We start from the raw sequence: 25,344 nt of genomic DNA, 5'->3' as shown, positions 1-25,344 counted from the left end.
TTTGGGTTAAACAAGTTAATTCAATATTAACAGGGAAGGACTTAAAGTTTACCTTCAGTATAGCACAAATACAAGATAGAACTCTAATAGATCCTATAAAATTGATGGCACTAAACAAATACGAAAAAGGGAGCAGGCGTTATAGAAGAGTATTTTAATTATTTTGTCTGGAGTATGGGGCTTTTAATTTTTTTTATTTACATTTTTGTAGTTTATTTATTTTTGCTTTTTGCAATTATGTATATTTCTGTTGTTTTTTATTATTATTTATATTATTTACATTTATGTATATTTGTATAGGATTTTATTTTAATAAATTAGTTTTTTAAATTAAATTCGATTTTCATTCAAATATTATTGGCCAGCAAATGTGACGTCATAAAATGGTCACGTGAAATGGCTGACCAATCAAAGCAAATTATTTTCCTTACAGGATTCTATATAATATTTTTAAACTAACCAATCAAATTCACGTTGTCAGCGCCACCAATGATTGGACTAAACAAGATTTTGCCCCACCACTTAGCATTGTAGTTGCACACCCCTGTTCTCGACCTTATATATAACCTATAATCTGGACCCTAATGAGGCTAATCTAGGCAATATGAGCACCATTTTGACATTGAAATAATACATTTAAATAATTTATAATAAAAATATCCATAGATCGTCACATATTCAGTTATTAGATTCAGCTATGACATAAAATAAACAGCATCCCTACTTCAACTGTATAAAATACACAACGTTAGTGCCGTGATGGCATAAAACACACAGTGTCCCTTACTCAGACACATAAGTACCGTATATTGACGATTTAACAGTGTCTTCTTCACAATGGTAAATAGTGTAGATAATTAACGTAACATATGATTACAACTAATACATTCACCAGTATCTGGTTTGAATACATGAAGACTGCCAACTGCCCAGTTATAGAAACGATAATAAAGATAATTCGTTAACACTTGAAAATACTAATACTTATGAGATAAAATCTTATAAACTCATAATTAATTGTATTTGCTTTGTAATAACAGCTTCACTCTGATTTTATTTAACATCTCAACCATTCTGCGAATATAAGATCTTGTGGGTTGTGAGAATTTCCAGAATCATCAACGATGTATCAGATATGGACACACGGTTTGGTCGGCTTTGCCTGAACACTGGATATATAACAAACACGATATTTCATTCAACAAAGTTGTGGTTTTAACCACTCCACAATGCTATTTTAGACCATCATTCTGTTTTTAATTATTCTATAAGCTGATTACTTTCTATTGCTATCAAAATCGCTGGTTCGAAACCTGCTTAAACATTGGTTTGGACTTTTGTACACAATATATTATTGTCTTGGTTAATTGAATAAGGCAATAAACTCTATAAATATAGTTCTAAGCTCTCTAGCACCTATTCAGACAATGTTTTATAATGTTTAAATATTTGTTTGTGCTTTTATAGTCATAAAACGATATACTCAAGTACTAATATTGCAAAACGGTACATAAAATAACAAATACACAAAATCAGATTCTATTAGTATTTTAAAATGTTAAATTATTAAAATTGTTAATGCCGTTAAATCACTTGTCAAATATTTAACCTACAATTGTTTTAAAAACAAATGAAAATACGAGTTATTTTATGTGTTTATACCGACCTAGCACTTAATAATATTGAAATATGGGCCGTGAGATCTTAGTGTATTCTAGAAAGGGCATCGGTTGAAGATTGGCGCGCATTTTTTGATTAATTATTAGACGAGAAGTGGAAAGTCATGTAATTCCCTCCATGACGAACGTTAGCCGCCGTATTTCTGAAAATGACACATGAGAAGGATAAACCTGTTGTTAGTTTTATATATTTGCTTTGCAAAAAATACGTTTTTAATTTCACACATGAAGTCGGTATAAAAGAAATCTTTTTTTTTATCGTATAGTCACTAATTTGATTAAAAATATTTGAATTGTATTTGTTGGCCTCTTTATGATCGATTTGGTGCGTAGATATATTTTATATACAAATTAAATGCATTCTAATTTAGAACTGTAATATTACTTTTCAAACATAATTTCAATTACATTAACTTATTTAATGGATATAATGGATTTATTGCGAAATTTTTATTGTAATTTGAGTTTGAATTTGATAATCATAAATAAAATATGTTGGGCCTCAACCTTCCTAGACTCAAGACGTGTTTTCCCCTCTCGTACACACTCTCTAGAAATATAACAAAAAATACATCTGTATTTTATTACGGTCACCTTTTAGTGAACGGTCTCAAATTCTCCAAAAAGTCAAAAGTTCCCAGGTACGCGTTACGGCGACCCTGTCGGATCAACCTAAACTGAACCGAATACGTGCCGCGGAACAAAGAACGTTCCAAGTTTCGGCCTTATAAAACTAGGACAGTGAAATCAAGAAGTCGTGTAAAATTGCATACAAATATCAAGCAAAATAGATCCAACTGGACTTGTAAATGAAAGCAATGAGTAGAAACCAACTAATCAGCAATTAAAACAAAAACTATAACAAAACTATTGGAATTAAGTAATGAGCTTGTAGCTCTGCAAGGACGAACTAGTACAAGAAGTAGGCGAACAATCCGAATGGACAGAAGTGAGGAATAAAAAGAGAAGTCCGAGATCGCTAGGACGAAACGACGGATAATCCATTCATTAAACTAGAGTACCACACACATCAATTAAAAAGTGATTAGTGGTAGGGAGTGGTTATTAGGGGACTACCATCAACAACAAGATATGGATGATATTAAATGCGAACGAGGGGCTCACGGACATGAAATCGCAACTGTTACGCCTATAGTGGAAAAAATAATAAACTTAAATGGCTTTTCCGCTGACTTACGTCGATTTGGTACAAAATGAAAACAACAAAATGATCTATGACGTAAAATACCTAATAGATTGCAAAATAAAAGTAGAACAATGCATAAACTGTCAACAGATCAATCGTGCATATTATGCAACGAAAAAGGACACCCTGTCAGCTATACAGGGTGTGTAGTGTATCATGAGAAAATAAAAGAAGTTCAGTCAAATCAAATTACAGCTGTACAACGATTAGACAACTCGATAAAGCTCAAATCTCTGCAAAGCCAACTGCCATTGAAAATGAAAAAATTGAAGAAACAGCAATTCCAACGGCAAAATATATGTTCGACGAAAAATATGATAAACAAATTGACATAAAATAGCAGGAAACTGTAACCAACGAGCCAACCATGGTCGACATGATAAAATTGTTTAGTGAATTTTAGACTGAAATGCGACAAAGTTTCAGTCAGTTAGCAAACAGGGTAAAAAAAATTAGAAGTCCCAAAACAAGTTAAAGAAAAATAAAAATGAGTAATTCGTCCTTAAGAATGAACATAGAACTTTAGATATGGGGTTATGATGCATACTGGACTGCTCTAATAATAAAACAAAATATACAGCATTTTCAAGAAGATGAGATAAGACAAGAAGAAATACAACGATAGTTAGTATTGAAAAGAACGGTATTGTAATAAAAATTGGAGCTATAGACTGTTCATTAAGATACTAAATAACACAACAATACAGAGATTTGTTTTTAAAATTAGGCCGAAGGTTTACTATTGGAGGGGACTTTAATGTTAAACACACAGCCTGTTGTTCACTATTAATAACACCTGGAAAAGTAAACGAATTACTCTCTGCAAGAAATATTACTAATTATAACTGTCATTCAGGGCGCGAACCCACATACTGGCCCGCCGACAGTAACAAAATACCTGACCTACTAGACTTTTACATTTCGAAAGGTATTTGATCAAATTAAATACAAATCGAGAGCTTGTGCGAACTATCATCTGATTATACTCCACTATTGTCAATAAATATAATTGAACAAATTCGATCTGCTGCAAAAGAAGCTATCCCAAAATCAAGAGAGAAATCAGAATATGAGGTAAACTAGTCCATTGAAATTAAGGAACTGATAAAAGAAAGACGAAAAGCTAAAAGAGTGTGGCACAGAACCAGAAATGCTGTAGACAAAACAATATTTAATATAATTAAATAAAAATAATAGTAACCAACGTATTCCAACCGAATGATATAGAAGCTATAATAGTTTCGATATCAGAGATATCAAAATTATTTGAGAAATTGCTGTTAAAACACATTAAACCACTTATAGAAACATCATATTTCCAGTTTGAACTTCGGAATCACTATTGCACAATTAACCAAGTGCACAGAGTAACAGCGGTTGTTGAAAAGGCATTCAAAGAAAAAAATACTGCTCTGAAATATTCCTGGATTCCTCTCACAACTTTTTGTCGTTTTACTGCCGACCGCTGAGTTTCGTATGAGTCCTGGGGTAGTGTCTTAGGTTCACTTCTATATCTGCTCTATACTGCTGATATCCCAACAACAAAAGAAACAGTACTTGGAACATTTGCCCTTGACACAGTTATCATGGCAAAATATGTGTTTCTGTCTAAGGCTGTAGACTAAGTAGAAATATCGTTCAACAGCATCTGCAAATGGACCAGAGGCTGGGAAACACAGCTCAATATCTCCAAATCTGTCCATGTTAATTTTGCGCTACGGCGAAATGACAAAAACCTAATTATATAACTAGACGGATGCCCGATTCCTCAGGCAGAATCGGTTAAATACCTCTGAATATATCTCGATCACAGTTTAAATTGGAAAGATCATGTTAGACAACAATTAGAACAGATTAGACCCAATGACTTAAAATCAAAGAAATTAGTTTATCAGTCAATCATAAAGCCAATTTAGAAGTAATTTAGAGCAAGCCCAAACAGATATCGCTGATCAAAATATATTCAACCCCACTAACAAATTATGTATCTCGCGTAGACTTGTCGTTTATCCCAGAATTTGAATATCATACTTTGATTATTCAAAAGAAGGAATATTACTTGAATGTCTTAAATAATCTAGGAGAAAGAATTATAATTGGTGGTGATTTCAATGCAAGAAATACAAGATGGGGATCTTGCAGAGCTAATATGAAGTTATATGTCAACTGAAAAATCAACTTGTTGGTCGCCTGATCCAACGAAAACCCAAGACTTGTTAGATTTTTTCATAGTTAGAAACATAACATCCAACTATATGGAAGTCAAAGAAAACCTTGACCAAAGCTCAGGTCGCAGGCCAGAGATTTTAGCGCCAAGTGAAATTATATTAAGAAAGAACAAAATCTAACATTAACAAATAAGAAAGATTTGATAAAAAATTGAACAATCGAATTGAACTAAATGTACTCCTTAGGACAACCAAATAATTTAATTTTGAAGCAGAAAAATTGCTTTTAGATATCCGACAAGTTGTTTGGAATAATACTCCAGAAATTAAGAGTACAGTTAAAGGAATTAATTATCCGAAGGAAATCAACGAAATGGTAGTAGAAAAACTACTAGATTCTAGAAATTAAAAATATTTTAAATAATATAACCCAAAGGTTGAAGTAAAAGGAAATGCTACAAATTAAAAAAAATCCATATATAACTAAATGAGAAATCTAAAAGATGAAAGAACTATTATTCTCCCTGGAAATGCATTAAGTATCTAAGCACAGTCTACCTATAAGTAATCGACATGGAAATTGGGCATGCAGCAATCAAGAAAAAACAGCAGCTTTTGCTGACCATCTAGAAAAAAACCTTCAAAACAAAATATAATTTGCCGTACATAGTATATGAAAATTCGACGATTCAATTAGTCACGCCGAAACAAGTAACCAAAGTAATTAAGGCTGACATTAATCCAAAGAAATCACCAGGCTCACAACAGGACAATTGCTGTAAAAACTACGAAGAAAAGGCACCAATGCAATGTCAAAGCGGTATTTCGTGTAAAACATATTCCATGCGTTTGGAAGATGACTGAAATTATCATGATTACGAAACCTGGAATATTACTTTTATCTTACTGCTGCCAGAAATATTTAAGGTGCTTGAAAAACTCCTGTTGAAAAGAATAAAACCGATTACAGAGACAAAAATCCTAATACATATATATCAGTTTGAGTTGTTAATAAATAATCGACAATAGTCCAAGTGCATGGAATAACAGATGTAATTGAAGAAGCCTATTAAGGTAAACAGTTGCCTTGTTTAGAAGGCCTTGTTTAGAAGTCACAAAATGTTAACGAAACACTGAAGACACTGATGACCAAGCCGGTGATTTTCTACTTAATGAGTATTCTGAATTATTTTCGAAGATATATCTGTTTAAGTGATGCGACATGTAAACTGCAATCACTCAGCATTCTCTATATATTCTTCTATTCTATCAAAGTAAATTAATACATTCTTTTGCCAAGTTATGTCTGTTCCAAAAAGCAAGAATTTTGGAAATGTTAATCCAATTTTTCTTAAATAGTTTGAATCCAAATATTAATCATAGTTTTACTTTGATACGATAGATGAATATATACACAGAAGGCTTACACCAAATTTCAGACAAATGAGTTCAGCAGAATTTGAGATATTTTGTTAAAAGTGTTGAAAAAAGTAGTTTTGAGAAAAGCGCCTTTAAAGTTTTGTTTTTAAATTCCGCGACTTAGATGCAGCGTTACTAAAACAGCTATATATCCTAAAATTATTTGAATTTTAAAAACGCTTTTAAGACGCTTTTGACATTTCCTTGGAGGGTTGAACCTGAAAGCTTAGATTATAAAAAAGAGCTATATTCTGGATGTAGAACAAGCCTTTGATAAGATAATATGACAAGTATAATATGATTGCTATTATACATGCAAGTGTTGAAACCGGTACGGGATATGAATATCAATATCAAAACAATACAACTCTTGGATAATACCAGAACAGGACACAGACTCAAACGAATCAAACCATTTGATATTGTGTAGTGTAGGTAGTGAGATGCATTTAATAGAAAAACAGCAATGTTAATACATAAACATTATTACACCAGAGACTGAGATAGGATCGATGGGTCCTCTTAAATTTTAGTTATTGTAAAGACACATTGTGGTTTAGTCGGCAACGACTAGTAACCATGTAATAAATAAATTTAAAAAATAGTTTCATTATGATGATGAACATAATCTGAACATTAACACATTTCAATAATAATTTTCGGTATAAAAAGAAATATATTGGAAAATCTAAAGAGATTCATTTAGAATATCCTTGTATAAGACACGAATTAAACCTACGGTTCGCTGCTATTAATTACCAATTCTCGTCCATCTTAAAATCCTCCAGTAATATAAAAAGTATCAAAATTACTCTCGACGTTATGGGGGTCATAATAGGGGGAAAATTGGAGCATTAGGAGGAGAGAGGAGCGTTTTTACACACCCTGAATGTCGACATGTCGACAAATCAAAACGCTTGAAGAGTTCGACGACGTTCCAGAGGATGGTCCATGGGGCACGCATGCGACGACGGCGAAGTCTTCATCGGGCCATCGGTTGGTGGCTGACGGTTCAGAAACCATCATCACCATCGACTGTCCGCATGGGCCAAGCAGACTCCAGTTTTCAGCTCATCTACACTCTGTGGCGTTAGCCAGAGATGCCAAGAACACTTTGCTGGTAAGCGATATTTCTTTATTGAATAAGGTGAAATTATTAAGTTTTATGTATTAGAATTCTACATAATTTTTAGTATTTTATATATGTTCGAAAATCATAATTGAAATGGCATTTAAATACATCGAGAATAAATTAAGACTGAACAATTAATAAGAATGGAATATATATAAATTTATATGATTGGGTTATGATGAATTAGAATCCTTAAATAATATATATCTATACACAGGGCTAAATAAAATTTTTCTGTTCTACAAAAATATATAAATTTGTAGGATATATTTTTTATGGAGGTGAATATGTTGCGTTTTATGTGTAAAATATGTACATCATTTAAAATATTTTTATATATTCAAAAATGATCATAATTGAAATAATATTTCATAATATTAAGAGTACGTTAACACTCAAAAATTAATAAAAAAAATTGTTTTTTTTATGTTTAAAAATTTATGTTTACTTATTCTGAAATGTCCACAAATGTATATCATTTTAATTTGACCATTTTAATTCTTAAACAATTTTTATGCATAATGAGTTAAATAACATTTTCTTATTCTGGATATTCCGTTAAAATGTAACAGAATTTTGTAGAGGAGAGTAATATAATTTAAATCAATTTAATAATATTATAAATAATAATTTAATTATAGTTAAAAATATTGATATAAGTTTGTAGAATATATCATTTTATGGAAGTGAATATGTTGAGTTTTATATATAATTAAATTTGTACATTAAATCTAGTATTGTTTATGTTCAAGAATAATCATAGTTGAAATCATATTTAATAATATTAAAAATATATTAAGATTGAACAATTAATAATAATTTTTCCAATAATATTATTTTATATTTATTTATACTGATATAACATTTTGATATGACGAACTTTAATATTTAATCACTATATATATATATATATATATATATATATATATATATATATATATATATATATATATATATATATATACTGTACACAATGTATACACTGGGTTAAATAAAATGTCCCTATTCTGGATATTTCGTTAAAATGAAACAGATATTTATAAAGGAGTATAATTTAAATTAAATTCATTTAATAATGAAAAATATAATGGATATTGGTTAATAAAATATTTTATTTTATACTGTGTAAATTTATGTTCCTTATATACTATTTAATAACGTTTAAAATACTTATTTGCATATCTGGTTAAGAGGGTATTCTAGTGCAGAGGCGTGAATTTTAGGCGTTTTTTCAAACAAAATTTTAAAAAACATTTGTGTTATCAATTTTTAGTAGATATTTATTAAAATTTAAAGAATAAATTAAAGAAAAAAAAACGAAAAAATTAAAGATCCAAATAGTGATATGGTGATGAAATGTGGACTCCCAAAAAATGGCAATAGAAAAAAAAACATATTTTTCCTAGGTATGTATTAATGTTTAAAGAATACATTAATTAATAAGAAGTGAAAAAATTAAGAATTCATGTAACTACAAACTGATAAAGTAGGTGGTCTCGAAAATATTCTTAATCTAGAGTACTGCTATTGTAAGAAGTTAAGAAAGTCAAACAGAAGCAATCAACAAAACAAAAAACATTTTTTTTAAAATTACGGCTATTTAATTTGAAAAAACGACAAAATTGTTACCATTTCTTGACATTTTCAATTTTCTTTTAAAATAGTGAAAATTTCAATTATTATATTCTTTAGTATGTACTATAGGAGAATGTATAGAGAAGACTCACAACAAATATCAAATAAATCGTACTAAAAGACCCTCTCAAGGAATAATATTTTTTCGTAAGAACAATACATTTGCACGTTTTTTAATTTATTATCTGCATATCCAATATTAATTATAACAATATGTCCTTATCACCCATATTTTGCGGTAATATCACAGGTGCAAAACGTCGCATTCACCGAGTTTTTATATTTAGACCCCATTGTAAAAATAATAAGATATTTATTATTACAAGTATAGAAAAAATGGTCAATTTTTGAACTAATCGTCCAGTATCTTACTATTTTATAAGACCGAAGGTACCCAAATAATGTCCTATAACATTGATTTAGAGGTAGTATAATGCTGGTTTTTAAAAAATGGCTGGGTGGGATATAACTTTTTTTTAACTACATTTTTAAGCCTCCTTTTTATCAACGAGGGTTTATCTGGACTGGACCTACTGATTAACGTGGGATTCGAAGCAATATCCTCGGCATTAAGCCTACCGACTGGCAAGTGATCAGCTTAGAAATCATCCCAGAAGACATCCGGTCTTACCCAATCTAGTTGCTTTCCTTGTCGGATTTTATACACTTGTCTAGGACAATCATAAATATTAAACAATGGCAAACATAAATTTACGACCATGTCCCAGCAGGATTCGAACCCGCAACTATCGCAACAGTAGTTGGACCGTCCTGTCGCCTTTACCACTGCGGCAACTAAGCCGGTGATTTTCTACTTAATGAGTATTCTAAATTATTTTCGAAGATATATCTGTTTAAGTGATGCGACATGTAAACTGCAATCACTCAGCATTCTCTATATATTCTTCTATTGTATCAAAGTAAATAAATATATTCTTTTGCCAACTTATGTCTGTTCCAAAAAGCAAGAATTTTTAACATTGCCAATTTTTCTTAAATAGTTTGAATCCAAATTTTGTCATAGTTTTACTTTGATACGATAGAAGAATATACACAGAAGGCTTACATCAAATTTCAGACAAATGAGTTCCGCAGAATTTGAGATATTTTGTTAAAAGTGTTGAAAAAAGTAGTTTTGCGAAAAACGCCTTTAAAGTTTTGATTTTAAATTCCGCGACTTAGATGCAGCGTCACTAAAATAGCTATATAGCCTAAAATTATTTGAATTTTAAAAACGCTTTGAAGACGCTTTTGACACTTCCATGGAGGGTTGAACCTGAAAGCTTAGATTATAAAAAAGAACTTTAAAAGTTTCTGCAGTGAACTCTATTATGGTGAAAATCATTTAATCGCTTTTCTGCTTCTACCTCGACCTTTATTTTCAATATTCGACTCATATGTAGACTTAAATCCATATCGACTTTCCATAACACCTAGGTTTGATTGTCGAAGACTCCCATCCTCTCAATGGACCTTAACCATTTCATTATATAGGGCTATATTGAAAGTAGTTCGCATTTTTTCAAGGTCCATGATGAACAATTGAAGTTTGAAATTGTATTTTGTTTCTATACGTACATACACTACTTCACTTAAATATACACTAATACAATATCATGATTTCATATTATTTTTAATTAATATGTAATCAGTATTCTTACGTTTTTGTTATAATTTGCACACAGTTTTCTGGTATAATTCTTAAATAATAATTATCCAAGAATAATCACGACAGATAATAATAAATTATTTATTTGAAACTATATTAAAATACATCGTTATTAAAAGTAATAATATTCATTTCCAGATACTACTTTTTAGCCGATTTCAAAAAAGGAGTGGGTTCTATGTTCTGATGTATATATATTTTCTTAATGTATGTTCCCCGATTTCATCGTCATTTATCGATAGATTTTCAAAATTATTATTTTATTCGAAAGAGTGCACTTCCGAGGTGATTTGAGATCCATTGGAACCAAGTCAGGATCTAATAAGGGGAAGGGGGTAAATCGAGGGAAAAGATCAAATTTCAAAGGCACGTACAAAGTTTTTACATATTGTTTTATCTAAAAAAATCAGATATTTAGTATAATATTATTGCTGAGCTTATGTGACGAAAAATCGGAAGTCGTTCAGTGCAAAAGCCAGCACTAATTATAGCATATGCCAAGCCGTAGAAACACAGCAGGCAACTGTTGTTTTGGTGTAACGGTTAAAACATTAAGCCCACACGCGGAGGTCGCGGGTGACATTCCCAACGGGAACACCAACTTTTTTGTTCTAGTTTGGTTGGAACATTTGTCAAATCACCTATAATAGATAGCGGACCCTGGGGGCTCAAGTGTTCCTTATTTTCAATCATTGTTTCTTTATTCCTATTTTTCATCATATCCATTGTAATATTTAATAAAATAACTGCGTAATTTATTGAACAAATATTTAACGCTAAAATGAGAAAAACAAAATATTTTTAATAAAAAAATTGAACCTACTTTAAAAATAAATAAGAAACTCACTAAAAAATAAAAAATAACCAATCCTAGATATTTAAAACCAAAAAAAAACAAAACGTTTTAAAACAAAATATGTACAAAATAATCGTTGTAGGAACTAAATAAAAATAAACATAAACCTTATTTAACTGTCTACTACATATTTTATGTTCTACTATATACACATAATTTAGCTTAATACTTACATAAATCTATTTACCTATTTACAACTTTATTTTGAAGTCGGCACCGAGCCCAAACAATACAAATATAATAATATAATTTTGTGACATTTACGCAAAATTAAACTACGAACAAAACAAATATAATTTGTTGCTCGGCACCGACTTCAAATTGATCAGTTGGTAGTAGTTAAAATAATATTGTACATTAATATATAGGTTTAGGTAGGTATTAAGCTAAATTGTGTATATATAGTGGAATATAAAATACGTCTCCTAGATAGGTTAAATACATTTTTGTTTATTTTTATTTAGTTACTAGCTGACCCGACAGACTTCGTCCTGTCAAAAAGATTTGTAATGTGGCAGTTTTTGTGCCTACGTATTTTAAAAAATTCTCCTGAACAGAACCATCACCCTGGTGATAGGGCGTTGTGAATAAAAAATAATTAAATAAAACATATATAAGGATTGAAAAGTAAGTAATCGCTTTATTGTTAATCATGTGAATCATAATTATTATTATTATTATCATTATATTGCTTTGTGGTATACGATGTTTTTTGTTTGATTACCTGGCGCATAGATAAACAAATCTGATGGTTTTCCAACACGGGAACAGGCAACATACAATTGACCATGTGAGAAACATGGGTTTTCTAGATTAATACCACAAACACTTAATGATTGCCCCTGGGACTTGTTTATAGTCATAGCAAAAGCAAGCCGTCAACATGTCTATAGGAAATTTGCCATTACCAATGTCAATGAGTTGTTTAGAGAATATGTTTCCAGATTGGTCATTTTGCAACTCGACACGCATATTCTTGCTTAAATGAAGTACTTTAACATGTTTCCACAAATTGGAGGACTTTAGACATGCATTGAGTTCATCAGCTGGCGTTGATCGTGGAATCACTGGCAATGTTTGACGAAAATCTCCTGCTAATAAAATCATTGCACCACCAAATCGGTTATTATTACTACGTAGATCTTTTAAGGTTCTGTCTAAAGCCTCCAAAGATTTTTTATGTGCCATCGTGCATTCATCCCAAACAATCAATTTACATTGCTGCAAAACCTTTGCCATTGCAGAGTTCTTCGAAACGTTGCAGGTTGGAGTTTCATTGCTTTGCATATTTAATGGCAATTTTAGTGCTGAATGGGCTGTTCGACCACCTTCAAGCAAAGTTGCTGCGATTCCCGACGAAGCGAGTGCAAGTACAATTTTATTTTGTGAGCGAATTGTTGCTAATATTAATGAAATAAAAAAAGTTTTTCCTGTACCACCAGGTGCATCTAAGAAATAAATCCCTCCAGTTTCATCATTTGTTACTTTCATAAGAGTTTCAAATACATACTTCTGTTGTTCATTTAACAGTGGAAGATTTGTTTGAATTTATTCTTTCAAAGCGTTGAGATCATACAGTCTTTCTCGATGCAACTCTTGGTTAAAAGCGTCATGCATTGGACGATTGGGCGCGGTCAGGCCTAATTGAATTAATAGTTTGTTTGACATTATCAAGCACATGTCCTCAATTGAAATCAATGCTTCATTGTAAATTTCTTCACTGATTTGTATATTTGGATTTCCCATTCTATTCCGTATTTGATACAAAATATCATCACACATATAATCTTTGTACTTCATCCACAAATCAATTGGGTTTGATGGGAAGCATGTAGATATGATTATAGAAAACAATGTTCGTATTTGATGAGTGTGTGATGATATTACAGCATCATTGAGAGTTTGATCCCAATGAGCGTCATTTTCAAGCAATTGCAAACGTTGAAAGGCTTCTCTGTAGGATCCACACAATTCACCATCAACAGTTCGTAACTGTTGGAATGATGTTGGGCCACGTACATTGACTAATAGCAGTCGTAAATAAAAACATTCATCATTGCTTGGATGTACTGAATAAATCCGGCCAATCGCATCGGTGGAATATACATCTGTATATCCTGGAACTGGTTTTCCTTGTTTCCGTCGTATAAATCTCCTTGAGGATTGATTCCAGGTATAATATTTTGGCATTTCAGAATATAGCAATGTTTGTGCGAAATCATCGTTTTGGCATGTCTCAAAAAAACTGGTTAATGTAGTAGATGGTGGCTGAGCAGCTCTTTGTACTGCGTTCTGTGCTGTAAAATACACTCTTTGTCCATTTTCTAAATGCACAGCTAAGTGAACAACAGAAGGGTGTCTCTCATGAATAGGAAAAGAAAATATTCGCCAAACTGCTTCATTACTACTGACATAGCGGCCCATTTGGTATTGGGTAACTTCATCATTAGAATTCTCTGCACCAATTCCAATCACAGCCATATCACTCCCTTTGATTACATATTTGCAAATGTATTTAATCGATTTCACTGAATGGCAAGATTCAACGTTGATGTGTGCTTTGAATGTCTTTGATAAAATGGGTGAATATGGAACAATCCAACGATTATCTATTTCAATATCTTGTTGATTTAATTTGACAATTGTTGATTTTCCATTGTCTGCTGTCGATCTGCGACGATACAATGGATAACCGTCATTACCAGTAATTGTTTCCGATATTAATGTCCGTGGATATCGTTTTGAACATTTACCATCCATCATACACGGTGAATTTTGATTAAGAGTTCCACAGGGACCATGTATCATGTTTTTGATAACTACCTCATGCAATCCAGGATCTACTTGTACATTAGGGATTTCAGCTGATATCACTGCATCAACTTCATTTGGCCTTATCTTTTCAACCAACCAAATCAAAATGTGTGCATGTGGCAATCCTCGTTTCTGCCACTCCACAGAATACATCCAGCAGCGTGTCTCACCAAACACATTATATTTTACGATGAAATTCATTAAAGATTTCAACTTTTGTCTAAAGACTCTGGCTGTAATATCATGACGATCAATGGATGATTTCCCAGGTAATAACTCCTGCTTAATTTCTATCCATTGCGGATTGCATGTAAATGTGATGAACAAATCTGCGGTACCATAATGACGAACATACGACATGGCATCTTGAGCATATTCGTGCATATGCCGAGGGCTTCCGATGTATGTTGCTGGAAGAATAGTCATCCGACCGACATTCTGTGCATTTCCATCAGTATTAATCGCATCTCGAAGGTGAATATACTCTTCAGATCGGAGTTTGGTTTGATTCAACCTGATGAATGTTAATCTCTCCGTTTCAATTTTAACATACATGTCATCAACATATTTGTGATATAATCGCCGACATTTCAATATGCGATTATCTGCATTTTCCCGAATCATTAGGCGGTATGAATAATAGTTCATTGAACTGACTTTTTTGTTGGTTTCAGAACCTGTAAACAGATTTTGTTTTAATAACATTCAAATATAAAATTAAAATACATAATATAGTGACTGAGATATTATCGCCATAGCTAAACTAATATTTTAGTTACCTGTAATGGGATTTATCATTTTTATTGATAAATCGTAGCCATCTTCACCTTGCCAAAATATAATGGGATATTGCAGTGCATCATATGAGCGGTGTGTTTCCTTTATAGGTTGTAATTGAAAATTCCGACGATGTAAAACAATATCACGGGATTCCAAGTTTTCTCCAACTACAACGATAGCAACTTCATCAATAGTTGGTGCATTAAAACGTCTTGTATGTTGACCTGCAGGTGTTTTATCAGCTCTGATTACAATTTTGTGATTATCGGATGGCATCAGATCCAGGGCAGTTTTAAACAATATAATCAATTGATTGTGTTGATGAAATAAAGTTTGTAATTGTTCTACAATAGACCTTTTTACTAAATTGTTATGTGCACAACGCAGATCAATTTCTTGTGGTGAATTGCCCATAAAATAAATTTGCAGGAATTTGTTGTCGCTATCTGACACTGGTAACAGTGAACCTGCTCTGTGATATATTTGCCCTTGTATCTGTAAATAAAAAAAATATTATGGTGTGGTATAAATTAATGGATTGTCAATGATCAAACTTAAATAATATTTGATCTTAAAAAGTATATATTTAGTTTTAACTAATATCTATCAAATATAAAATATAATAAAAGTGTCACTGAAACTGAATCACCATATAATATGATGACTAAGTGATATATTTCGTAATGATTAAGAAATTGAAGATTAGTAACACATCTTAACTTTGGTGACAGAAAATTTTGTTCGCTAAAATAATTATGAGTAACTGCTATAATACATACCTTGAAAGTTGGCATAAAATTTTCCCGAACTGCATTTGTTGCCCCAAATGAAGTCATTTGAAAGCAATTGTTATATTGTTGAATATGTGTCAAAAAGTGTATAGAATCTGTTCCTATTCCTGAAACCAATGAGTACAATGGTTCTGCTGGTGGATCCAATTGTATCAATTTCACTTTACCATTTGCGCAACACAATCCATTGGCTTCGTTTTTGTATTTTAATGCCTTACAGTGTGAGCAAACCAAGTTCATAGAACCAATAACAACACATTGGTAGTTACTGTAGTCAATTGACACATCGTAACTGAAAGCAGCTGGATTCAAACTTGCGCGATTATTAGTTGAATGTCGCGCTCGCGCTTCACGCGAATCAAATATAAATTATTTTTTCACTAATCACGAACTAAACAAACACTAACTAACTAAACACTCTGCACAAAACACGATATACGAATTTGTTTCGTGTATCACTTGACAATTCATCTGTCATCTGTCAAAAGTCATCTGTAACAGACAACTTTTTTTTTTAAATTTGATATGACTTGAACTCAAATCCTTTTAAGCCGTACAAATTGTTTTATTTATTTAAAATTTGAATTAAATTTTAAACAAATAAAAAATTTTAAATAAATAAAACAATTCGTACGGATTAAAAGGATTTGAGTTCAAGTCATATCAAATTTAAAAAAAAAAAGTTGTCTGTTACAGATGACTTTTGACAGATGACAGATGAATTGTCAACTGATACACGAAACAAATTCAAACAAAAAGGGCTATTTTTAGGGTTTTTCCAGCAATAATTCTAATTTTTCTCGCCGTAAAAACCATCCCTGAACTTCAACGAACATTTTAAAAAAAGATTTGGCCAAATTGGTCCAGGCGTTGTTGAGTTATGCGCTTAGGAACATATTTTGCGATTCATTTTTATATATAAGATTACAAAAATTATTATGTTCATATTTTGTTTTAAAACGTTTTTTTTATGTTTTATTATGCTTTACTTTTTACCTTTTAAAAATATTTTATTTCTCATCTTTTGTGAAACCGAAAATCTTCTCCTCGTCTTCAGACAGACCATTTGATCCAAAAAAGTGGTAAGCTTACATAGCATTGTGTGAATAATAAGGACATCCCATTAAAACGTCTCTATATATTATATTTTTCACAAGAGCTGAAAAATGATAATGTCATATTTTTCGGAGTATTCAAGGGTTTGAAGAAGTTTACACAGGAGTATCCTTTCTCACCCTATTAAATATATACGTTAGTTTTGTGACAATTATTGGCATTTGAGTAGGCTTAAACCCATGAACTCATAGATTTCCGCGCTTGGATCTATTTTTCTTTTTTGTTTTATACAATGCAAAAAAATCCTCCTATGTTTCTGGGTTTAATTTATTATACCATTTCTAAAGCTTTTGAGCCTTCGCCCATTCACTGAGCTAATTATCAACATGTACAACGAAAACTCTTATATCAAAATATATCCTCTATGGTTAAGTGGTTATGATTTAACTCAGTTTTAAAACAAATAAAATTTTTAAAATATTACTTGATCATTTCCTTGTAAGTTGTTTTTTTCTAAAATTCATTTTACACATTTTCCACCATTAGATGATGAAATTTCATTTTAAAAATCATATCAATAAATCTGACTTGAAAATTTAACATACATATTTTTCATTTTTCATTTTCACTAATCCAATTGCAGCTACTTGGGAATAATTCAAGTCATATTTACGTATACAGAAAATAATATACCGCAAAATCTTTGTTATGTGCATCTAAAGGCCTTAATAAATAACTTCCTGTAACATTTAAGACACCTACGCTGGTAACAAGGCAATGTTTTCCACAATTTCTGGAATCAGTATCAATTAGTTCTATGAAAAAGACGCGACAGTTTACACAACGGTTTATCTTGGATGCATTAAACAATTCAATTTGTTTTTATACAAAGAAATGCGACTGGCTTTTATCGTGGCGATGCTGAAATGAAAGGGCTATTGAGGTGAGTCGTCAACAGGATCTTTTCTTTTTTTTTTACTCGTTTAGATATTAAATATATCGTTTTTTTGCTGTCAGCAGGATGTCCTGCTAAATTGACTGTATTTTTGAAAATTATTACGATAACATAATAATATACGACACTCATTAGGTTTAAATTGATTTTTTCTTTGTTGTGTGATTTTTTACTAATCTTACTTTTTTCTTCACGTCAGTTCAATTGTCATTAAAATTACTTTTTATAATCAATTTATTTTATTTTAATTTATATATTCTCTTTTGTTACCTATTACATGATACGATTTGACTGATCTGAAAGGTGAAGTAAAATATTCTAATAAACCGTTATGGATGCACTGATATTTAACTGGACCTGTGATTGAGCATGATAATAGTACCCTAAATACCCTAGATCTTTTAACAAATACAGCATCCTTAGTTTCAATGCTTAATTTAACGTCTTTTATTGTTGTTAATGAAGATAAGTTTCGCTAGAATGTCACTTTAGCTTTAGTTGAAATAAAGAAAGGCATACATTTCGGTTAGAGAATGATTCAAACATTATTTATGTATTTTTTTATGTGACAATACAATTTTAATGTTACAGTACCTTTTTGTAGAGAAAATCGTCAGATTTCCAATCCAATCAAATCAAATCAAATAATAATCCAATGGGAGTCAACCTGACGAATATAAAATATATAAATTCATACTGCATTAATTTTGGGTAATATAGCAATGTTTCATAGTATTATTTTAAACAAAACGACACACTATCCCAATATTATGGATTGTTGCATCCAAAAATCATTCTAAATTACAAAATTACATGCTTTATAGGAAGTTAGTTTTATTTAATTATTATCTTTAATAGATAATTATGATTTCCGGTCAATATGTGTGGCATTACTGTAATAACTTTGAACGTCTTAAAATTATTTTCCATTTTCTGGATTTTCTGCCTCATTACTTGCTTTATGATTTCCTTTAGTGGAGTATTGCCATCAACCAAGAGGACTTTGAGGTATTTGAAGAGGACCATTTTTATTTTCCATTGTCGTAAACGAGGATTCAGGTTCATCAGAATAGGAATCTATTGGCTAAATTATAATAATTTTACTTCAAGTAAGTCACTAATATAACGATGTCTAGGTTATCAAACAATTTTTAACAGCTTAATGTATAATATTAATTTAGATTTTTCTCGTAACCGATAGCTTTGAATTTACTTAATATTTTGTAATATTTGTCAATGAAGCCATATCACGGCGCAGCTGAAAGGTAATAATAGTTCATAGTATTTTGGATATAAAGTAACGTCACTGGTTTAGTCAATCGTTATTGTGTTTTGAAGATGGAAATTACTGAAGCTTATCATATTTTGCCATTTTACTTCCGAAAAGGTCACATCACAGACTCACCAAAAATTGCGTATTTATTGTGTCGAGTCCTTAAGCGAATGTCTGTATCAATTTTTGATCTATAAATTATCGCTTGTTGCATGAAATAGTTTTGAAGGGATTGGAAAAGAGTTGTTCATCATGAACTAATCAAACTTAGTCAAAATATTAATTTGACACTCAAAAACTAGTGCGATTGAAGCAGGCGATCAAAAAAACTGGTCAAAATTGGCCAATAGGAAAGGTCGATAGCCAACTAACTACCATTTGTTTCGGTTTATGTAAAAATATTTTAATGGTGTAAAGCTGGCTTCAAAAAATGCTTGTGAAAATCAATTTATTGGTGCTTCAAATATGATATAGACAATTCAAAGAAATACTTTTAACCTCCTTCAAAAGAAAAATTATACATTTTACACGTTGTGGACTGACAAGCGACCAATATATAGACCACTTTAGAAAATATCTAGCTTGGCTTCATCTAGCTTTATTAATGATATAATTAAGACCAATATTCTATGTCAGATTTTGTATTCATGCGTATAACCATGATAATATTTTTTTAAACAGTAACACATATACTATACGTTTATTACATTTATAAAATAATATTACTTACTTCAGAATAAAAATGACATAAATATGATATTTGATACAACACGTGAACGATCAATCGCCTTTAAAATATATTATGATTTTTATTTTTTTGGAATCACTCTACTTAAGGGGGTCAGATCACTTAAGGTTGAAATATCTTCGATTTTATTTATGGATATCTTGTTTATATCGTTTGTAATAAATTTTGCATGTACTTTAATGGTCTTTTCACTTTAAAATGAAATTTATTAAGAAAACTTAACCGGTACAATAAATGTTAATTAAAATATTTTCCATCATTTTCTATCAACTTCTCATCATCATTAACTTCTCCTCATCATCTAAATTCCACATGGCGATATAATGTCGATCCATTTTGAAACCATGTGCTGTTAACCCATGTTGCATATTGTAATCGGGCGTTGTCATGCAAAATGGCATCTAGTTCAAGTTGTTCACTTGATGTAATAACAGTTTCATTTGGTTTTTGCACACTTAACATAACTTTATATCTCTATTAGTCTATTAGATGGATTTATTTATTATAGTTTTATTTGGATAATATATCATAATCATCAGTAGACTGTAGTTGGAAAGTATTTGAAAAGTACTCTGTAAATAATTACGCCTCCTATTTTTTACACAACCTTCATTTTCTTCGATAATCTACATTTAATTTTTTTATCGATTTTGTTTCTTAACCCTTTTCCAAAGAGAATGATCAATGCCTTGACCATATGATGAGTTACTTAGAAATTCAGATAACATTCAATTTAATTTTCAGTATCGGCACAGTATTATTTGCTTTTTTGTACTTTTTTTCGCACTTTTTGTTTTTATTGGCTTAATGTTGCATTCCGCTTTTGTAAAATAGCCACAAACAATTCTGATTTTAAGTCCAATTGTTCAGTGGTTTTCAATTCCTCAGCGGTTTCTAAATATTTTCTAATCTATTAATTTGTTCGTTAGTGAAAGGAACGGCCTCGCTTTAACAGATAGGCAAGTCCAACGGAATACACTCTTTCGAGGTACTTAATCCTATATTTTAAGACTATGAAATATACTTGTTATAATTCAATACGTTAATATAAAGAGATATCTCGCTGTATCACTTCATTTTAAATGTAGTACGGAGAATCGAATATATATAACGCAACACATGTTCTAGGAAAGGTAAAAAATTAGTCTAGATTTTCTTTTTTAATACACCAAGTTGTCATCCACAGTTGAAACTTATTAAGGTATTTTTGGAGTCTCCTTCATGTTATCATTGGATCGTTGTGAGCTGGTAAGATTACCATGTCATCTGCTTGTCACAATAGTGATTTTTTCGATTAGTAGATCAGTAGTCTAGAGGAAATACAATACGGGACCCAGTACACTGTCTTGTTGAACTTCGCCATTCGGTGTATTCACCATCTTGTTTTCTTAGTAAACCATCTATCTATAAGATGAATTAATAGCTGAATCGTTTTAGTTCAACCTATAACCTTGTATGCTATAGTTGTTTTATTATGTATTTGTTCGGTGGTTCCTTGTTTAAAAAAAGTAATGTTCAGGAGTAATATTTCTATTTTCATTTATTGTATTAAGCCATTTGATACACAATTTATTAAAATATTTTGAGATTATATGTAACAAATTTATAGGTAGGCGGCTTTTAACATCTTGTAGGTTTTTTCGAGTTTGAGAGTCTTAATGATTTCAGCCATTTCCCAAATACGGTGTAACCTTAATATAAGGAGCCTAACTATAACGAATAGTTCAATTTAACGAAATTTTTGAAACAATTTCGAAATCCCCTAGCACTTGAAATTTTTAGAATTTTTAATCATTGCGAATAGCAAGTATTATTGAACTCTACTTAATGAATATTTTTAATTTAAAACCTTTACATAAAGTATTCTATCAATTATTAACTTAATTCTACAAAAATTTAAGTTTCGACAAGTTCAGGCGCGTTAAATTTTTCGTAAGTAAGTTACTGTTGTTTGATGCTAAAAAACATAAACAATACTGTTTGTAACTGTTCTAAATTAACAATGGCAGAAAAACTAAAAAAATGTTCCTTAAGTGTCTCAGAGAAACGAAAAATAATTAAGTATATACACGAGAATCTTTCAAAGAAAAAAATAAATGAAAGTTTAAATAAAATGTTTTCGAAGAAAGCAGGTAGACTACAAACAGAGAAAGATTGAAACTATGCGAGGAAGATATGTGAAATGTCATAATATGTGAATAGGACACCATATTGTTTAGAAAAAAGCTCAAGAGTTCGCAATAGAATTGGGACATGCAGAGTTCCATATTAGCAATGGGTGGGTTCATAATAAAAAAGAGATTACTTTTGAAAAATATGCGGTGGAAGTGTTAGAAGTGTTTGTTACCTTTGATGATGATCTAGCCGTCTGCGGAGAACTCACTGAAGAAGAATCTGCGAAGAAGCGAAAGAAGGCGAGAAAAAAGGAAGTATAATTAATCAACGTGATTTTATAATAACAGATGATCGTAGTGGTGTTGATGGTGTTGATTGATGATGGTGTTGTTGATGGTGTTGATGATGGTGTTGTCAAATTTATCATGGAATTGGATTGTGCTTAAGACACGATAGCTAACATCGTTGGTAAGCAGATCACAATTTATGACTTTTCTCTTATCAAGAGAAAAAAAATTAAGACTATGTTACTAACATTACATTGTTGATTTTCTATATTTATATGCGAATATTGTGATTTCTATTTTGACAGTGTTTTTTATTGAAATACTTTGTTTTAATTAAAGCGTGTTCTCACTAATTAGTGGAAATCGTTAATTTTAATAGAGTAAGCAGGTTAGTACATAGAGTAATAGAGAGTAAACTCAATAGGGGTCTCTGGCGAAAAGTTTTGTTTTGCCCAACATCCAGATGGGGCTATATCGGTTATTCAAGTAATTTGATTGGCCAATTTAAATCTACATTATAGGCACCTGTAAAAAACATTTCGCTGTTTAGACATTTGATTGGTTCTTTGATAAAGTTTGTTACGTAGGTGCGGCACGTGACAGCCCTAACGCCACGTTTAATTGACCAATAAAATGTAAATAAAAACAATTTAAATTTTGAAATAAATTTATTAATTCAATATCTATAAAATATAAATATATATAGTGATAAACAAAAAACTTTGGAATAAATCAAAATTACTTCTTTTCCCTTTTTTATATTTGCTTTGGGCCATCAATTTAATCTATTAGAGTTCTGTTTACCTATTTTACCCAAAAGTATATAGCGCACCTTATTTTTTTAAAATATTCTATCTGGAAAGTCATTATGTAGTGTACAATTAAAAGGTTTTAAATTTACATATTTTAAAGATATTTGACAAAAATATGTTATATTGTCGACGTGGCAATATAGCGGGATAAAATAAAAGAGATAGCTCAAAGACCTACTAACAGTATAATAAAACAATTTTCTGGGGTGAGATATTGCCTTGACTCGTTTGTTCCTATAGGAACATCTGGAATTGTTATAGAGTCATGCCCTGTTAGTATGGAATATAAGTTATCTAAAAGGCCCTCATGTTCATCCTCTACACAATTTTCTAAAGGCGAATGAGAACAAAAAATTAACTTATGATGAGCGCTTCAAATGATTTCTCAAACATACTAGAAAAGCATGTTGCTGAATCCATGAGCTGTAATAGTTCAAAAAAAAACTATTTTGGTTAAGTAGCCTTAAGCCAATATATTTATTAGGATAATGACGCAATTTTTGTTTTTTTAATGAAATGAAAGTAGTTACTAAAGTTTTAATTGATGAGACTTTAACAAATATGTTCTTAATTGGGCAATAAATTTTGCACTATTTAATTGTTGGGACGCTTTGCATCAAAATTCCTCATGTATTGAATTTCAGTTAATCCTCTCTTAATAGGATTGCATTCAGGAGCTATTATTTTAGTTGAGTTGTATCTATTGATCCAAGAAGAAAGGTATATGGCCGTTTGCATAGCTTCTTTCGGAAGGGGATTAGGTTCTAAAATGTATATTTATAAATATTTCTGCATTTCTTTGCTATCTGTGCATCCGGGTACACGACACTTCCTAGATCGAGAATTCACTTTATTTATTGTACGACCCACTTACTAAACCCACACCACGACTAAATGTTATTAAAATCTAATCGCACTATTCCTTACGTCAGGTCTACTGAAAATGGCGTTCAGAATAAATAAATAATAAACGCATCATAAAAACGAAGTGAGCCAATCAGATCCCGTCGCTGCTCTAACAAGAAATAAGTTTTACTAATAAGTAGCTACTTCTAGAGGTTGGACGTCGCGAAACATTTCCCGAATATTCCCTGTAAAGTTAAATCTCTATTTTTCAATGAGTTAGTAGAATAGAAGCTCAATCCAACCTCTATATAACAAAGCACATTGTAACAAATATTTTCGAATTACTATCAGTTTCGTTATATCGAGGTTCCACTCTGGAGATATGGCGTTAAATAAAAATGTTATTAAGTTTATGCCATTTTTCTAATACTTCCTGTTAATTTTTTTCCAATGATTTGATCATATCTAGGAGCTTATTTACGCTTAATTTTCTTTATCATTCCCTGATTGTATACTTCTACTTAAAATGGGGAACTTAGGTTTTTCATCTGTAGATCTCTCAGACGCCAAGGGTTTAAATACTTTTCTTGGATGATTTGAGATATTTTCTTTAAATATGCTCGTTTGTGCTGTTCGGGATTTCTTGTTGCTTTCCATTGTTAATATACTTTTGCCTCAGATGGCGTAAATATGTTTGAATCAAAGTCAAATTATTCTTGGTTTTGTTCGTTATAGATCATCTCTTTCAGCTATTTTATCGATTACTTAAACTTTCTCTGGTTTACTTCAGTTTTTACTTGTTGCCAATTTTTACTAATTACTATTATTTTACTATTAATTTTTACCTACGCCAACTTTTGGTTTGATCTTACATCATCTGTAAATCAATTATACGGAGAAAAACCTAAAATCTACATACCACAGTTTGGGTTTCTTAACAAACATTCGACGATTGACCAGAACACGCAGACCAGTTACACAGAATAACAGTTGTAATTAAAAATGCTTATAAAGGTAAAAAGGTATTTTCAGATATATTCTTAGATTTAGCACAAGTCTTCGATAAGGTTTTGTTTTGCAGAATTGTTCGTAAGCTACAGAA

At 31.0% G+C, this 25,344-nt stretch overlaps 2 protein-coding genes across 3 annotated transcripts in view; one reads left to right on the top strand and one right to left on the bottom strand.

Annotated features, from left to right (window-relative positions):
• The first annotated feature begins 7,474 nt into the window (after positions 1–7,474).
• DAT (Sodium-dependent dopamine transporter) overlaps positions 7,475–25,344 on the top strand; it is a 61,653-nt gene continuing 43,783 nt past the window's right edge. Inside the window, exon 1 of one of the 2 annotated variants that reach the window (XM_076397118.1) lies at positions 7,475–7,593. The gene's annotated coding sequence lies outside the window, so the exon portion shown is untranslated. Of the gene's footprint in view, positions 7,594–18,007; positions 18,150–25,344 lie in introns of those variants that run through there. The other variant, XM_076397117.1, reaches the window with a different exon arrangement.
• LOC143190823 (uncharacterized) lies at positions 8,086–16,516 on the bottom strand. The gene is made up of 4 exons (XM_076395389.1): positions 16,139–16,516; positions 15,359–15,854; positions 14,828–15,256; positions 8,086–8,105 (listed from the first exon to the last, which is right to left on the bottom strand). Exons 1-4 carry the CDS (start codon positions 16,388–16,390, stop codon positions 8,086–8,088), a joined length of 1,197 nt encoding a protein of 398 aa, XP_076251504.1. The 5' UTR covers positions 16,391–16,516.

Source organism: Rhynchophorus ferrugineus, unplaced genomic scaffold, assembly GCF_030347505.1.
Source record: "Rhynchophorus ferrugineus isolate W39M unplaced genomic scaffold, kcgeb_rfMv2 rfM2, whole genome shotgun sequence".
In the NCBI taxonomy this organism is placed as follows: Eukaryota; Metazoa; Arthropoda; class Insecta; order Coleoptera; family Curculionidae; genus Rhynchophorus; species Rhynchophorus ferrugineus.
The sequence above is the reverse complement of the archived record's forward strand: the minus strand, read 5'-3'. Positions and strand labels throughout refer to the sequence as shown.

Excerpts from the sequence above, each read along its gene's own strand:
- LOC143190823 (XM_076395389.1), bottom strand. The coding sequence starts at position 16,390 with ATGAACTTGGTTTGCTCACACTGTAAGGCATTAAAATACAAAAACGAA. Across the intron at positions 15,855-16,138 it reads ATTTTATGCCAACTTTCAAG|ATACAAGGGCAAATATATCA; the intron begins GTATGTATTATA and ends TTTTATTTACAG. Across the intron at positions 15,257-15,358 it reads AATGATAAATCCCATTACAG|GTTCTGAAACCAACAAAAAA; the intron begins GTAACTAAAATA and ends ATCTGTTTACAG.